Below are 18,853 nucleotides of genomic sequence, written 5' to 3'. Positions count from 1 at the left end.
TTTCGCCTCAGAAACCTGATTTGTTTAATGTAGGTTTCCGATTGATAGGGTTTTTAGGCTTAAGGTTTTAAGTGGGTGTCAATATGTAGGTTCCAGATTAAAATGTTTTTTTTTTCTAAGGTGTAAGTGTAGGTTTTAACCCGAACCTACAGAAGCACCCCCAACCCCGCTGGCTGTAAGTGATTAGGACTAGAAGTGTGGAGAAGGGGTGATGGAGGTATTCTGCTTAACTGTCAACAAACTAAGGTGAGACTGCTGAATGGGAAAACCAACAGACCTAGGCACAGATCTGCCCAAGGTTACAAAAAAATTCTGCTGCACTTAAGGTTCCTATGGAGCACAGTCCATAATCTTTAAATGGAAGGTGCTTTGGACGACCAGAACCCTTCCTAGAGCTGGCCATCTGGACAAACTGAGCTATCGGGGGAGAAGAGCCTTGGTGAGAGAGGTAAAGAAGACCCCAAAGATCACTGTGGCTGAACTTCAGAGATGCAGTTGGGAGATGGGAGAAAGTTGTAGAAAGTCAACCATCACTGCAGCCCTCCACCAGTCTGGACTTTATGGTAGAGTGGCCTGACGGAAGCCTCTTCTCAGTGCATGAACATGAAAGCCGGCATGGAGTTTGCAAAAATATATCACCTGAAGGACTCCAAGATGGTAAGAAATAAGATTCTCTGATCTGATGAGACCAAGATATAACTTTTTGGCCTGAATTCCAAGCGGTATGTGTGGAGAAAACCAGGCACTGCTCATTACATGGTGTGGCAGCATTATGTTGTGCGGCTGTTTTTCAGCTACAGGGTGAATGGTTGCAATCGAGGGAAAGATAAATGTAGCCAAGTAAATGGATTATCCTGGTTATCCAAGTTATCCTGGACGAAAACTTTCTCCAAAGTGCTCAAGACCTCTGAAGGGCCTCTGAATCGGTCTGAAGGTTCACCTTCCAACAATGACCCTAAGCACACAGCTAAAATAACGAAGGGCTTCACAACATGACCGTGACTGTTCTTGAATGGCCCAGAAAGAGCCCTGACTTAAACCCAATTGAGCATCTCCGGAGAGACCTGAGAATGGCTGTCCACCAACGTTTACCATCTGACCTGACAACTGGAGAGGATCTGCCAGGAGGAATGGCAGAGGATCCCCAAATCCAGATATGAAAAACGTCTTGTAGCTTTCCCAAAAAGACTCATGGTAGTATTAGATCAAAAAGGTGCTTCTACTAAATACTGAGCAAAGGGTCTGAATACAGTTTTTCTTTTTTAATAAATCTGCAAAAATGTTAACATTTTTTGTGTCAGTTTTTTTGTCAATATGGGGTGCGGTGTGTACATTAATCAGTAAAAAAAATAACGAGTGATTTTTGCAAATGCCTGCAATATAACAACGGGTGAAAAATGTAAGGGAGTCTGAATACTTTCCGTACCCACTGTATATATATACACACATCATTGATTGCTGAGTGCCCTCCACTCATGTTAATTATCTGAACGTGCTCCTCCTGAACTTTGTTAATAAAACATTATTTACGTATTTGGACATGGGTATGGTTTCTGATGTCACACTTAAATGTGGGCTGGGTTTAATGTCCAGATCCAGCTCCTCACACTTTATATACTTGCTTTAATACTTTACTATATTACTGAAACAATGGAGCTGTAAACTTCACATAATATTGAAAATCCAGCATTAAGTAAATCCAGGTAAGCGCTTATTATCACAGTTGTAAACACAGTGGCTTTCTTTTTCCACAAAGAGGTTTGGCATCACTGCATTTATTTCCAGGCGGACCATTAAAGAACGCAGCACAGGTCTCCCGGACATCCTGTAGAATTGAAACAACCAGATGAAACTCCTTAAGTGTTTCCAGTTAAAGGTGCTCTAAGTGATCCAGGGTGGAGTAATTTCTTGTTGACGGTCGAAGTGTTGTCAAACAAAACAGAGGCTAGGTATACCCTCCTCCTCCTGCCCTCCATGCTTCCTGAAACAGTCATGATTGGAAGCCCTTCTGCTGTCGGAGTTCTCACCAGCTTTCGAAGGCTTTTCAGATGTAAATTTGGGACTTTGTGCGTTCATTCTCCTTTTCCCTTTTTCTTGCCAGTTGATCATAAGAACGTCATCTCTTTGGTTGTGTGTCGGCCATATTAAAATCATATAATTCAAACTTCCCTCTTTATGCTTCTCTCTTCCACCCCCCCCCCCCCCATGTGCACGCGCACTAATCCCCAACCTTTACCCCCAAATCATTCTTATAATAATATAAGAATAAGCATTATTTTCTATAGTGTCTTTAAAGTTATATCTTAAAACGCTTCATATAAACAGTATGGACAGTATAAAATACAATGAAACAATATAAATAGAAAACAAATTTAAATAAGTTGAGTCACTTATAGGCTAGCCTAAAAAAGTGGGTTTTAAGTAGAGATTTAAAAACACAAAAAGAGTTAGCCTGTCTAATCTCATTGGGAAGACTATGCCATCATTTTGGAGCATGGGAACAGAAGGCCTGGTCACCCATAGAACGTAAATGTATATGAGGCACAACTAAAAAAACAGAATCAGATAAATGAAGACAACGTCCTGGGGTGTATTTAGCTACAAGGTCGTACAGATATTGTGGCGCCAGACCATGCAAGGCCTTATAGGTGAGCATGAGAATTTTAAAATCAATACCAAACCTGACAGGCAGCCAGTGCAAGGACTCCAAGATAGGAGTGATGTGTTCACTTGTCTGGGACCTTGCAGGATGCGGCCTGCTGAGTTTTGTACTCACTGTAATTTGTTTAATGTAGATTTCGACACTCCCGCAAGTAGTGCATTACAATAATCAATGCAAGAGAAAACAAACAAATTGATCAGTTTTTCAGCTACTGCAAATGATAGCATGGTGCGCAATCGTGCAATATGTAAAGAAAATGTTACCATATTCTGGACATGGGGATCAAAAGTTAAATTTGCATAAATTATCACACCCAAATTTTTTAATTTAGTCTGAAACTCCAAGGCGGTACCCTCCACCATGAATCTGTCTGTGTTAACTTTGCCAAGCATTATCTCAGTCTTATTTCTATTTAGGCAGATAACATTCTTAAGGCGGGCATACACTGTGTGAATTCGGACACTAGGGAGGTCGTGAGATATTGTAGACACTACATGTCAGTTAATTTGATCATCGCATCAAATCAGCTGGTACATGACACGACTCGTTTCGCATTTCCTCTCACATGCTGCGAGTCGCGACCATACAAACATCCACGATGTCCACACGATTTCTCCTGAGAAAAAAAAAAATCTGTGAGTTCGTACGAAAGCAAAAATTGCACCGTGTACGCCCGCCTTTAGACATCCAGATTTTTATCGATGAGATACCTAAAAAACGTGCATCGGCCATTCAAAAAACGATCCGTGGGTGTGATGTCTGAGGCTGAGCCTACTGTGTATGTTCAGCCACCTACTCCAGACCTAAACCTACCCAACTCCACCCCCTGCATCTGGATCCAGACCTAAACCTACCCAACTTCACCCCCTGCATCTGGATCCCAACCCTAAACCTACCCAACTCCACCCCCTGCATCTGGATCCAGACCTAAACCTACCCAACTCCATCCCCTACATCTGGATCCCAACCCTAAACCTACCCAACTCCACCCCCTGCATCTGGATCCCAACCCTAAACCTACCCAACTCCACCCCCTGCATCTGTATCCCAACCCTAAACCTACCCAACTCCACCCCCTGCATCTGGATCCAGACCTAAACCTACCCAACTCCATCCCCTACATCTGGATCCCAACCCTAAACCTACCCAACTCCACCCCCTGCATCTGGATCCCAACCCTAAACCTACCCAACTCCACCCCCTGCATCTGGATCCCAACCCTAAACCTACCCAACTCCACCCCCTGCATCTGGATCCCAACCCTAAACCTACCCAACTCCACCCCCTGCATCTGTATCCCAACCCTAAACCTACCCAACTCCACCCCCTGCATCTGGATCCAGACCTAAACCTACCCAACTCCATCCCCTACATCTGGATCCCAACCCTAAACCTACCCAACTCCACCCCCTGCATCTGGATCCCAACCCTAAACCTACCCAATTCCACCCCCTGCATCTGGATCCCAACCCTAAACCTACCCAACTCCACCCCCTGCATCTGTATCCCAACCCTAAACCTACCCAACTCCACCCCCTGCATCTGGATCCAGACCTAAACCTACCCAACTCCATCCCCTACATCTGGATCCCAACCCTAAACCTACCCAACTCCACCCCCTGCATCTGGATCCCAACCCTAAACCTACCCAATTCCACCCCCTGCATCTGGATCCCAACCCTAAACCTACCCAACTCCACCCCCTGCATCTGGATCCAGACCTAAACCTACCCAATTCCACCCCCTGCATCTGGATCCAGACCTAAACCTACCCCAGTTCAACCCCTGGAACTGGGTCCAACCCTAAACCTACCCAACTCTGCCCCCTGCATCTGGATCCAGACCTAAACCTACCCCAGTTCACCCCCTGGAACTGGGTCCAACCCTAAACCTACCCAACTCTGCCCCCTGCATCTGGATCCAGACCTAAACCTACCCAACTCCACCCTCTGCATCTGGATCCAGACCTAAACCTACCCAACTCCACCCCCTGCATCTGGAACCAGACCTAAACCTACCCAACTCCACCCCCTGCATCTGGATCCAGACCTAAACCTACCCAACTCCACCCCCTGCATCTGGATCCAGACCTAAACCTACCCCAGTCCAACCCCTGGAACTGGGTCCAATCCTAAACCTACCCAACTTCACCTCCTGGAACTGGGTCCAACCCTAAACCTACCCAACTCTGCCCTCTGTATCTGGATTCAGACCTAAACCTATCCAAGTCCACCCCCTAGATCTTGTGTTCTGCAGCAAGACGCTACTCGGGTCTCTGCCCCAGTGATAATCAACTCTAGAGACACCCCTCCCTTTTTTATTCTTTGCTTAGAATAAAAAAGTTGGAAATACTTTTGCAACAATATACTGTTAATGAACATCCAGATGCGTCCACGCTGCTGAGAGAAATGTTTAGTTGAATATGTAAATAAGAGCTGCATGCTTTCCTCTCAATAACAAAATAAACATACAATGAAAGCGCTCAGAAGGCAGCCTTTAAGAAAGCATCCAATCGAAGCGATTTGGATATGTTTGCGGATCTATACTGGTATCATTTTGATAGTTTGATCATGAAGTATGTTGGTGATTATAGATCTGCCTATGTGAGACTACAGTTTGAATTAATCAGTTTTCTCACATTACATCCTTCTTATTTTCCCGGCAAAATCATGCAGAGTCCTTAACATAAAAATAAGCCGACAGGTTTTCATTGACGTCAAAGGAGGACTCTTTTAAGTTTAGTTACAAGCTGTTCACACATTGGCACATTGAGATCAGAGTTTGGCACATTGGCATTGGTTGACACATTAAAAAGCGATTAATACATGAAAATTCTTACACATAGCCCCTTTAAATGACACACACCATAATCTCCTAAGATCAAATGTTTACATTTTTTTTCTGCATTACCTTGAATGAACAGGACATTTAAGGACATACATTTTATGGTTCACTTTAGAAAGAAGAGCAAAGAACTCGACAAGTCTTGACATACAAATGTTCTTTTATTATTAAGTAGATGCAAAGTTCTTGCAGTATATGCATTAAAATGGCAAATGTTTCAATGTTCAAAGTTCCACAATAGAAGAGTCACAGCGGAAATTGATCGGAACAGTTTCTTTTAGCAGCAGCAAAGAACAAACACAAAAAGAGAAAACAAAATCCTGTAAGCTTCTTCTCGGTCCAATCACAGAAGAAGGACGCAATCACGACAGTAAAACGGACACAGTGCAGGTTAAGAGAAAAACAGGACGTAACTTCATGCATTCAGAATAATGCTTCAGGTTCCCCCAAACTAGGTCAAGATTAGACATCATATTCACGTAATATATTACAAGCAACTCAGAAGGACAAAACCAAATCAATACCCATAATCAAAATACATTCTTAAAAAATTCTCATAAATATTTAGATATTTACTGTACCTTTTAATATATGCATGTGTGTGTTTCTTTTTTGCCAAACTTTTTATAATCACAGAGTTTAAACGGTGCAAAACCCAAATGTGGGGAAGGAAACATTCAGTGTTAACAGCATACATAGAACAAGAATATTCGACAACAGAAAGCAAAGTCCCTTGAAATCAAATTACCTCACGTAATATTTTTCATGCCAGAGGTCACTCATAACTCAAAGTTTCCCAAGCAAATCCAAAGCAAGCTAGGATCTAACCGAACACACATTTCAGAAGCTTAAAGGATTCATCTCCAGAAACCTGTCCTTTTAAAGCCATCAAAAAAGGCATTGCATGCAAAAAATGAACAATGCGCGCCATTGATTTTTTGCTCTCTGCTGCAAGCGTTTACCCTTTAATACGAAACAACAACTACAACGGTTGCTCTTAAACCTAAAGAAGAAATCCAGGTCTCAGTTAGATTCAAAGAAAAGGGTCATCGCAACCAACTCTCAGAGAAGCAAGAAAAATGGATATAGAAGTGTAATAAAGCAAAACGGGTGCATCGCCTCTTTCATTTTTGTCAATTTCTTCCGGATACCGAAGATCAAAGTTTCAAGGATGTTTCATAAAAGAACCAGCCTAGAGAGATTTTTAAAACTTTAAGTCTTTTCTTAGAGTTAGCTTGAGATAAATGCACATTAAATGATATTTAAAAGTGGCCTCATCTTAGTTTTATTGATCTTAACTCTTTCCCCACCAGCGTTTTTGGAAAAAGTTGCCAGCCAGCGTCAGAATTTTAGTATCATTTTCACAAAATTTGCATGCCGCATAGAATATTTTGTTGTATGAACATACAATACATCAAAAGAAAGAACTGACCCTCTAAAAAAACCTGCTTTATTCTAGCATGCATTATTTGTATTATCAATAATTAAATGTGGGTATATTTCACACAAAAAAAGCTACATTTTGAACAAAAAGCTTTATGGCCCTATTTTAATCATCTGAGCGCATAGCCTGAAAACTAAAAAAAAATAAAAAAAATAATTGTTGGTCAATGGCACAGTCTTTTTCATTTGCCTCAAAATAGTAATGTGCCAATAATGCGCCTGAACACACCTGGTTTTCAGACCAGCACACGGATGGGTGAACAGATGGGTGTGAGTGCATTTGCTATTTAAACAACATTGCGCTGGACATGAAAATGTTAACTGCGTTGGGCTAAATTTTTTTGCCTGGTCTCACATTGAGCCGGGTGTGCGTCGCATTGCCCATTAATGTTGACCACATTATTTTACATCTGCAGCTGCTTACATATGCTATCCATTGTTTATGCTTCTTTTTCTCCTATGTTTTGATCTGGAGATTCTGTACTAGAAGATGCGTAATAGTGCCCCTACCGTATAACAGTGAAGACACGGAAAGCCGAAAAATTCCATCAATGGTGTAGCCTGACAAGCCAGCCCCACATCAAGACGTTTGGTCTGGAAACTCACCATTGACAGGGCTCAATCCGAGGGGCGGATAAACGGTTGTTTTTCAAACTTCCTTCTGCACTGTGTGCGTGCACGCAATTGGATAGCGCTACAACCAACCAGAGCTAGTTGAAAGATTAAAATTTGCCGTATCCGGTCTGCAAAATTCAGAACACATCTTCCCTTCTTAAGAATGACTTCAGTGCCGTTCTTTGTTCTTTTCTCAGAGAAAATCTTAACTCCAAGTCTTCAAGAGTCGCGGTCAAAGCTGATTCGAAAGACCGCCGTTCACCAGCTTCTGTGTTTACTAGAAGCACGCAAACGCAACTCGGCCGTCATTATATTAAGCCCCGCCCACCGACTCTATACACGATGTGATTGGCCTGACCAGAGTTTGGCGTTTACAGCTCAGACGTGTATTGGGAGTTGCTAGAAGACACTCGCGGCAGATTAGATTTGCTGCCGCTAGGGTACGTCTAGATTTCTAGGCTATCAATGGTGGGGAAAGTGTTAAAATCCAACCAGTTTCTTTAAATCCAAAATTACGTTTTTATTCATTGGATTAATTTCAAAAGTAAGATGTTTTCGTGTATCAGGAAATAATAATAAATTTTAAAAAATCACACTGAGGGCTAGTTGTTAACAAACTAACCACTTTAGCACGTTTAGATTCTATGGGTTAGATGCATGGTAACCAGTGTGCCGACAATTTGCAGTGTGTGTCATTTACAAGTGATTTCAGTACTGAGTAATAATAATTAATAATTAAATAAGGGTTAGGGTTAGGGTTTGGTTTGAGGGTTAGTTGCATGTAATTATGCATAATTTGCTGTTAATACTATAGTAAGTGCATGTAACGTGTAACAGGATACTGTAAAATAAAGTGTTACTGTAGTGGTCATTTATAAAGCGTGGTTTTCTAATACGTTTTCTACACAAATGGGAAGCTGGCATTTATTAACTCTTTCCCCGCCCGTGTTTTTGACAATTTCATGGACTCCAGAATTTTTTGTTTTTTAGTTTTAAGTTATTTTTTAGTTATTTTTAGTTTAGTTGTATGAATATATGAACATGCAATATAGCATAAGAAAAATAAATACGTAATAGTAGTAGTAATAAATAAAAAATAAATTATTATTATTATTTTTTTTAACTTTTACTTTTATTCTAGCTTCATGCAGTAAAAAAAAAATCACATTATATTAGAATGTGGGTAAGTTTCATAAAAAAAGCAATAAAAGAGAAAATCACATTTTTGTCAAAGACTACACTGAATCATATTCAGAATGATGATCAAAACATAGATTGACTAGACTGAGTCCATCAACACCACCAGAGCTTCACAGTCCTGTAGCTCACCCTGGGTGAACATTACCTTTAAGCTGGGTGCACACTGTGTGATTTTGCCCACGATTTGGCCATCTGAGACAACTTTTGCAAATCCTAAAATCCCTTTTAGCCTCTGATCCTAGGCTAAAATCTGACGTCTTTGGTCGTTAGTTTGTCATGTTCACCGGCAGCCGATTATTGAGCGCTGCGATCAAATTTTACCTCAGACGAAATTCTGGCAGTGTCAGAAGATTTACCACACAACCCTGCAGTGTGACTTCTCCTACGACTACCGTCAAATATCTCGGTTTTTCAAGACAAACTATGACCAAAACGAGAGCTAGAGATTTCTTTGTAGCCAGCATTTCAGTCCCGCGTGTAATGCAGCTCACCGTCACCGAACGCGTCATTCATTGATGATATCAAACTCTGGACGAGTTTTCTTGCGCGTGTCTGTTTTTAGCACATTTTAGCACTGTTCTATCGTACAGTCTGACATTAATGACAACTGAGATCTTACAGTGTGACATGGCTTACATCAGGGATCATGTTCGTACAGTCTGATGAGCAACATTCGCAAAGGATTTTGAAAAATCGCACAGTGTGCAGAACACATGCAGGACCCGTTTTGATTTATATGCTGTTAAATTTTTGTGATCGTTATTTTACATATGCATATCATTTTTTTCTGCATCTTCTTCACTTTGTTTTGATCAGGAGATTCTGACGATGTGTAATTTCGCCCCTACCGTATTACACTGAAAACCCGGAAAGCTTAAAACCTCAATCAATGGCGGGGAAAGAGCTAAAAGCCAGCCAGCATTTTTTATCCTTTTCCCAAAACTCTCATTGCCCCCAGAATATTTTGTTTAATGTCTGAACATACAACATATCAAAGAAAAGAACACACACACACACACACACAAACAGAGAAAATCATGTTTTTGTGAAAGACTATGACTGGATCTGGAGGGATATGGGTGGGATATGGGGATATGGTGGTGGGGAAAAAGGGATATTGTAGTGGGGAAAAAATATGAGATGGGAGGAAAAATAATAAGTCAATGCTTTTGGATTTCCCCGATAAACTTTGCATTCGCTCGCAAAACCTTTGCCTTCCCCCAAGAAACGTTTTGCGTTCCTCAGAGAAAATTTGCGCTTACTCCCAAAACATTCTGCGTTCCCCCGAGAAACTTTTTCCAGGCGGACCACAAAACCTTTGTGAGAAAATGCAAAAAGCACTGACAAATATTTTTGCTTCCATTTTAATCTGGAGATTCAGTACTCTTTCAGAAAATGCAGACTAGCGCCCCCTACCGCATAACAGGGAAAATACAGAGTGCTCGAAAATGACAGAAAGTTCCGTCATTGGCGGGGAAAGAGTTAATTAATTCTCAGTCAAAAATACAAGTATTATTGTAAAAAAAAAAAAAAATTATAGAAAAATGCTCAGTGTTGGTTAAAAAAATTTAATGTCGTTTTTTTATTTAATAATTTTTTTTTTACATTTATTCATATTAGGAGTCAGAGATAAATTTCTATTTTGTATATGATTTTATATTCAATAAAATAAAATGAATAACAACACTTTACACTTAGGTTCCATTCGTTAACATTTGTTAACTACATAAGTTAGCATAAACTATCAATCAAAACTACTTCTAAATAATTAATCTTAGTTAATGTTTATTCAACATTCACTAATACTTTAAATCAAAATCAAAAGTTCTATGTCTTAATATTATTTAGTGGGCCTGAACTATTAGCAATTGTATTTTTATTAACTAATGTTAAAAAAGATGATAAAATACTGTATGTGTGCATTAACTGATATTACCTACTGGAACCTTACTGTAAGTGTTACCATATAATATAATAATATTAAATTGAACATACAATTATAAATTATTATTAAGAAGTAGAGGAGGAGGAAAAAGACAAATAAATATGATAATTCATATAACTGATAATATAATTGACTCTTTCACAACCAAAATGAACTAATATGGACCAAAATGAGATCTGAGCCCACTTTCAAGGTCAAGGACAGTGTGAATGCAAAGCAAACTTGGTGTTTTTTCACTCAGTGTGGTTCTTTTAAAGATAACTCACCCGTAGTAAATGAAAGCACATCCTCTCTTTTTAGCATGACAGAGACTTGGTCTTTAATGAAAACAGATCATAATGTGCATAATAACCCTCACGCATAATAAAAACTCACTAACCAAACCAAATACTTCCCATCTTCTAATGATAAAGTCAATATCTACGCCAGTTTGTACATCAGAAAAGCCACTGATCTTGCTTCCACGTTAAAAAAGGCAGGCCATGTCTAAGTGCACGCAGCCCATTGAGGACAAAGCATAAAGACACAAAAAAGTGCATTCAGAAATTCAAGTGAAAGGTACTTGTATTAATGCAGATGGTTTTGATCATAGAGTTGCACATCAAACAAGACCTAGCAAAGAAAAAAAGAAAAAAAAAAGAAGAAACTGTTTTTTAAATAGACAAACTTGGCACAGTTTTCCCGAATCATGGTTGGTGTCCCATCATGCTTCTGGTTGGCTGATTATGAGCAAAACCAGCTATATGGACTGAAAATGAGACTATAAGCAAAACACCCTGCAAAAGAAAGAAAATAAAGATTAAACAAGATTAAAAAGAGAGAAAAGGGGGAGGGGTAGAGAGGGTAGGCATTCAGTGCATCACAAATATAACATAATTCATGTTTATATTTTAATTAATGATAATTAAATGTAGCATTCTGCAATTAAATATTTGCATGAACACATTTATTTACATTGATGTATTTCACAACTTGCATATGCCCACACTATTTACTGTATTTTTTGTTATTGAGTGCATCCTTATGATATATACACTACCATCCAAAAATATGTGCCCAGAAATATTTTTTTACATTGAAAGAAAGAAATACTTACTTTTATTCAGCAAAGTAATCAAATTTCATTGATCAAAAGTGACTTTTACATTGTTACAAATAAAAAGAAAAGTTTTCTAACACTGATAATAAGACTGATAAATTGTAGTAATATTTAACAATGTTACAGTTTTACTGTATTTCTGATTAAATAAATGCAGCTTTGATTAGCATTTGTTCTTTCAAACACATAAAACAAAGTCTTACTAACCACAATCTTTCAAGTTTCATGATACTGATACTATTTTGATACTATACACTGATACTATTTTGAACACAACTGTATATCACAATATTATTAAATATCATCATGAAATGTTGCATTGAATGCATAAAAATATTAAATGTAAAGCAAGAAGGGTTTTTATTATTCAAATTACTTTCATCATATTCTAATTTTTTTTTGTTTGTTATTGTAATGTATTGTTATTACTTTACTGAAAGTGAAGAAAAAGGAATATTAGGCTGTTCAAAAAATAGCAATGTCTGGATTTACTGTATAATCTGATTTAGATTTCTTGTCAATCACTGGACTAATATTTAGTTTTATATATAAAACTGAGGTTTCTGCGAACGGCTTCACATCTGTGTTGGATAGAATCGACCGACTTCTGGCACCTGTGAACAGGTATTCCAGCCCACGACGATTGCACTACATGCCACAATTGCTCTTCATGTTTTGGCTTTGCCTCAGAAACAGCATTTTTTTCTAGAGGGTGGCCACTCCTAACATTAATCTTGTTGGTCTGGAGCCAAGATGCTGCTCACTTACTGTTGTTTTTGGGGTTGTTTTCTTGTTGAAACGCCCATTTGAAGGGTATTTGCTCTTCGGCATAGGGCAACATGACCTCTTTAAGTATTTTGATGTACTCAAACTGATCCATGTTCCCTGGAATGCGATAAATAGGCCCAACACCACAGATTGGGAAACATCTCCAAATCATGACGCTTGCGCCACCAAAAAAAACCTTTCTGCGGCCCTAAAACCCCAAAAGAACAATCTTGCTTTCATCAGTCCACAAAATTGAACCATTTCTCTTTAGGCCTGTCAATATGTTCTTTGGCAAATTGTGACCTCTTCAGCACGTCATTATTTCAACAACGAGACTTTGCCTATAGCTTGGCTTCACGAACACTCACCTAAAGGATTATTAGGAACACCTGTTAAATTTCTCATTAATGTAATTATCTAATCAACCAATCACATGGCAGTTGTTTCAATGCATTAAGGGGTGTGGTCCTGGTCAAGACAATCTCCTGAACTCCAAACTGAATGCCAGAGTGGGAAAAGAAAGGTGATTTAAGCAATTTTGAGCGTGGCATGGTTGTTGGTGCCAGACGGGCCGGTCTGAGTATTTCACAATCTGCTCAGTTACTGGGATTTTCACACACAACCATTTCTAGGGGTTTACAAAGAAAAGGGTGTGAAAAGGGAAAAACTTCCGACAGTCCTGTGGGCGACAGTCCTGTGGGCGAAAATGCCTTATTGATGCTAGAGGTCAGAGGAGAATGGGCCAACTGATTCAAGCTGATTGGTGGGGGATGTTTTCTTGGCAGAATTTAGGAACCCTTAGTGCCAATTGGCCTACCTGAGCATTGTTTCTGACCATGTGCATCCTTTTATGGGCCAACATTTCAAAAGAATGCTTTCAGCACCTTGTTGAATCAATGCCAAGTAGAAGTAAGGCAGTTCTGAAGGCGAAAGGGGGTCAAACACAGTATTAGAGGTGTTCCTAATAATCATTTAGGTGAGTGTATAGGAATCTAATTGTTACAGTACTCACAGGTAACTTTAGATTTCTGGATCTCCCTGGAGCTGATCTTTGCCATTTTGGCTATTCTTTGATCCATTCATATGGTGGATTTCCATTTTCTTCCATGCCTTTTTGAGCCCTTTTAAAGCATCTGATATCATGTTAGCTGGACAGGCTATCATTTTCTGCACTTCTGTATATGTTTTACCCTCTCTAATCAACTTTTTAATCAAAGTACACTGTACTTCTGAACAATGTCTGGAAGGACCCATTTTCAGAGAGAAATGCACAGTACAACAGTTGCTGCCTTTGTCATTTTTTTTTAGTTTGCTTGTATTTTTTGCTGCCTTTGTCCTTAAATAAGAGCTACATGTTTTACACCACAGAATGAATAACCTCTAATTGATCACTAATCGAACTCCACACTGCTATTATTTTGAACATGCCCTTTCCAACTAGTCAATTACACAAAATCAGCAGCATGCATGTCATGATTTTTGGGTCTGTTGGTTTTCTATTATTCTACTACACCTACTACTAAAATATGTGCCATGTAGAAATATGATTTCTACCAAAGATTTTCTTGATTTTTTCTTATAATATGATTTTCTACCAGTGATGTTGGACTGTTATTATTTTGAACAAAATTGTATTAATTTATCCTTCAATTTTTTTCTCCACTGTCCAACAGAGTACCAGATGACACACGGCGAGAGATTGTAAGGTACCTCTCGTCCTCCAACTCAAGGACTTTCATCATAAAACATCAAAAACAGCGACACCACTCACAGGAACTACGGTGGCCATACAGCGAAAAGGCCAGTTAGGCGCGCTACGGTTAAAACACTTCTCCCTCCCTCCGCTCTCACGGCAAGTGTGCAATGAACAAGCTCTTATCTGTAAGAGCACAAACAGAGAATAGCGCAGCCACTCTCTTCTCACTAATCCTGTTACGCTGCAGCCTCTTCTCAGCCTCCGTCTCTATGGTTACCGCTGGCATTCAGTGATGCTGGTCCAGAGGCAGTATCTACAGTAATCTACACAGCACAAGGTCCTCCTACAAGCATGGATAACCTAAGGCGACTCAAGGAGAGAGGAGGACGGATGGAGAATAAACAAACAGGACTTACTCATCTGTGTCTTTCTTGCTCTCTTCGATGAACGCGATGGACTCCGACCTTAGACGGTTGGTGACCTCGTAAGTGCGCAGGGTAACACCGAAAATGTCCTCATGGTATCGATTCTCATCCTTCAACAAGAATGAGGAGAACAGTTTGAAAATGTAATTGGAACTTCTCAGGTGACCTTGTACTTGATTTACCTTCGCGCACAAAGGATCCGTTTTAATAAATGACCCTATAGCACCACTAACTATAGTGTAACTTTTAGACAAAAGTGGGATCTAACCCTTAGTTTGCTGATGTAGAAGCCGGCATCCTCCAGGGACATGTTGCCGTGCAGTTTAAAGATCTGCTGGACTGTTTTAAGTACGTCTCCGGCCATGGTGACGTCCCCGCAGACGTAGATATGTCCTCCTTCTTCTCTCAGATACTTGTACACCGTTTCAGACAGCTGCTCGCGAAGCACATCCTGGACGTATTTCTGAGGGGAAAAAATGCGGAATCGTGAGGTAAGGGACTAAACAGACATATATGATCTAGGGGTTGCACAGACTAGTCGACTTTAATGCTCTACAATGATGTTTTATGTCTGCTACTGAACTATCCTAGCCTAGAAATCTACACACACCATAGCGACAGCAAATCTAATCTGCCGCGAGTGTCGTCTAGCAACTCTCAAAACCCTTCTGAGCTGTAAACGCCAAACTCTGGACAGGCCAATTACATCGGGTATAGAGTCGGTGGGCGGGGCATAACATGATGACGGCAGAGTTGCGTTTGCGTGCTTCTAGTAAACACAGAAACTGGCGAACGGCGGTCTTTCGAATCAGCTTTGACCGCGACTCTGGAAGACTTGGAGTTAAGCTTTTCTCTGAGAAAAGAACGGCACTGAAGTCATTCTTAAGAAGGGAAGATGTGTTCGGAGTTTTGCCAACTGGATACGGTGAAAGTTTATTCTTTCAACTAGCTCTGCTTCACTTTTGTTGCTTTGGTTGGTTGTAGCGATATTCAATTGCGTGCATGCCGTGCAGAGGGCGTTTGAAAGACAACCGTTTATTCCGCCCCTCAGATTGAGCCCTGAGTTTCCAGACCAAACATCTTGATGTGGGTCTGGCTTGTCAGGCTAGAACTATCCTATAAGATCATTACAAAGCACAGTGTACGACATGGATCTAAAAAACTTGGGTACGACATGGAATGTACAATGAGTTAGTACAGAAGAATAAAACGTCATCAGTACGTCCTAGTGGTTAACAAGTAGAGCAAGATAATTTGCACTTTGGCAACTGTGGTTTTTATGTGCACCGAGACAAAGAGGAGGAAGTGAAAGAGGAGAACATGGATGCGGTCATGGCAAGGGAAAAGAGGCCAGCTTGGCATGGCAATTTTGCAAATGAGGTTTAAGGTAAGTAGTTTTAATGCCATGTCACATTGATCAGTACACCATTTAACTCTTTCCCCGCCAGTGTTTAATTTTTTTTTATTTTTTGACCATTTTCACAAAAATGTAATAGCCCATAGAATATTTTGTTTTATGAATATCTGAACATGCAATATATCAAAACAAAGAGCTGACCTTCTTCTTTTAAACAAACAAACAAACAAAAAAAACTTTTTATTCTAGCTTTAGCATTCTTTTTTATCAAAATTTGAATATGTGTAAGTTTCATAAAAAAAGCAACATTTTGAACAAAAAGCTGAAAAAATCTAGCCTGCCAGACTCACATCAAGATGTTTGGTCTGGAAACTTGCCATTGACAGGGCTCAATCCGAGGGGCGGGATAAACGGTTGTCTTTCAAACTCCCTCTGCACACGATAGGATAGCGCTACAACCAACCAGAGCAACGTGAAGAAGAGCTTGTTGCTAGATTAAACATTCGCCGTATCCGGTCAGCAAAACTCCGAACTCCGAATGACTTCAGTGCCGTTCTTTGTTCTTTTCTCTGAGAAAAGCTTAACTCCAAGTCTTCCAGAGTCACGGTCAGAGCTGATTCGAAAGACCGCTGTTCTCCAGCCTCTGTGTTTACGAGAAGCACGCAAACGCAACTCGGCCGTCGTCATTATGGCCCCGCCCACCGACTCTATACACAATGTGATTGGCCCGGCAAGAGTTTGGCGATTACAGCTCAGAAGGGTATTGAGAGTTGCTAGACGACACTCGTGGGCAGATTAGATTTGCTGCCGCTAGGGTGCGTCTAGATTTCTAGGCTAGAGAAAATCACATTTATGTGAAAGACTGTATACAGATCAGATTCAGAGTGATGATCAAGCACAGATTGAGTAGATCGAGTCCATCAACACCTCTAATGCTTGCACAGTGCTGTAGCTCGTCCTGGGTCCACATTTCATTCAGTAACATTAGGCAGTTTTGATTTATATGCTGATGTAATGTTGATGACCACATTATTTTACATATGCATTTGCTTACATACTATCGCTTGCATTGTGTGTTTTGATCAAGAGTTTCTGTACTGATCAGGAGTTTCTGAATTTTGGGTTTTCATGAGCTGTATGCCAAAAACTTCAGTATTAAAACAATAAAAGACCTGAAATATTTCAGTTGGTGTGCAATGAATCTAAAATATATGAAAGTTCTATTTTTATCATTACATTATGGAAAATAATGAACTTTATCACAATATGCTATTTTTTTGAGAAGGACCTGTAATTGACATCAAAAAATCATTTTGAGGTTGTCCTACCCCTACTACGAACCACATGTCATGGTATATGGAGTATTGATTATATGATCAGTCAGAAAGCCTTTGCTTTACTCACTCCATTTAAAAAAAAAAGGAAAAATTTGAGTTTCTTCAATAAGGTCCATTTCTCATTTTCACACCGATCTCTATGATTCACATGGGCAATCTAGCTAAACCCTAACTAATGCTGGAGTATTAATGGATTTGAAACATCCTCAGTGATATTTGCCAAGGCATCATATTCTAACCTTTGGTCTCCCGGGCTCTCTGGAGTATGCGGTGAAAAGCTCTTTAAACACTTCCTTGTTCTTGGCCTGGATGGTTTCTTCCTTGTAAATGTGGTCAATCTGTGACTGCCGACAACCGAAAACCAAGATCATGGGGCATGCCTTGATTCCTGGTGAAATAAAACATGCCAAAATTAAGTTTGAATTCAATGACAAATGCCAAAGTATATTAAACAAACATGTTTAATATATCTCATAATTATGATAATGATATGCACACTATTAATTTATCCCCCAAATTATAAATAAATAATTGCAATTAAAATAAATAATACAAAATTGTGTATATATATATATATATATATATATATATATATATATATATATATATATATATATATATATATATATATATATATATATATATATATATATATATATATATATATACAGTCTTGTTCAAAATAATAGCAGTACAATGTGACTAACCAGAATAATCAAGGTTTTTAGTATATTTTTTATTGCTACGTGGCAAACAAGTTACCAGTAGGTTCAGTAGATTCTCAGAAAACAAATGAGACCCAGCATTCATGATATGCCCGCTCTTAAGGCTGTGCAATTGGGCAATTAGTTGAAAGGGGTGTGTTCAAAAAAATAGCAGTGTGGCATTCAATCACTGAGGTCATCAATTTTGTGAAGAAACAGGTGTGAATCAGGTGGCCCCTATTTAAGGATGAAGCCAACACTTGTTGAACATGCATTTGAAAGCTGAGGAAAAAGGGTCGTTCAAGACATTGTTCAGAAGAACAGCGTACTTTGATTAAAAAGTTGATTAGAGAGGGGAAAACCTATAAAGAGGTGCAAAAAATGATAGGCTGTTCAGCTAAATGATCTCCAATGCCTTAAAATGGAGAGCAAAACCAGAGAGACGTGGAAGAAAACGGAAGACAACCATCAAAATGGATAGAAGAATAACCAGAATGGCAAAGGCTCAGCCAATGATCACCTCCAGGATGATCAAAGACAGTCTGGAGTTACCTGTAAGTACTGTGACAGTTAGAAGACGTCTGTGTGAAGCTAATCTATTTTCAAGAATCCCCCGCAAAGTCCCTCTGTTAAAAAAAAGGCATGTGCAGAAGAGGTTACAATTTGCCAAAGAACACATCAACTGGCCTAAAGAGAAATGGAGGAACATTTTGTGGACTGATGAGAGTAAAATTGTTCTTTTTGGGTCCAAGGGCCAC

At 39.5% G+C, this 18,853-nt stretch overlaps 1 protein-coding gene across 3 annotated transcripts in view; it reads right to left on the bottom strand.

Annotated features, from left to right (window-relative positions):
- Positions 1–5,646: 5,646 nt before the first annotated feature.
- Positions 5,647–18,853, bottom strand: part of nos1 (nitric oxide synthase 1 (neuronal)) — a 101,761-nt gene continuing 88,554 nt past the window's right edge. For 2 of the 3 annotated variants that reach the window (XM_067439497.1, XM_067439496.1), the window contains exons 26-29: positions 17,631–17,779; positions 14,966–15,160; positions 14,689–14,807; positions 5,647–11,485 (exon numbers count right to left, since the gene is read on the bottom strand). In XM_067439497.1, coding sequence (XP_067295598.1) covers positions 11,470–11,485; positions 14,689–14,807; positions 14,966–15,160; positions 17,631–17,779 — 479 coding nt within the window. In that variant the 3' untranslated portion in view covers positions 5,647–11,469. Of the gene's footprint in view, positions 11,486–14,684; positions 14,808–14,965; positions 15,161–17,630; positions 17,780–18,853 lie in introns of those variants that run through there. The other variant, XM_067439498.1, reaches the window with a different exon arrangement.

The sequence above is a fragment of the Pseudorasbora parva genome, chromosome 3 (assembly GCF_024679245.1).
Source record: "Pseudorasbora parva isolate DD20220531a chromosome 3, ASM2467924v1, whole genome shotgun sequence".
Classification (NCBI taxonomy): Eukaryota; Metazoa; Chordata; class Actinopteri; order Cypriniformes; family Gobionidae; genus Pseudorasbora; species Pseudorasbora parva.
Note: the sequence above shows the minus strand (reverse complement) of the source record. Positions and strands in the feature narration are given on the sequence as shown.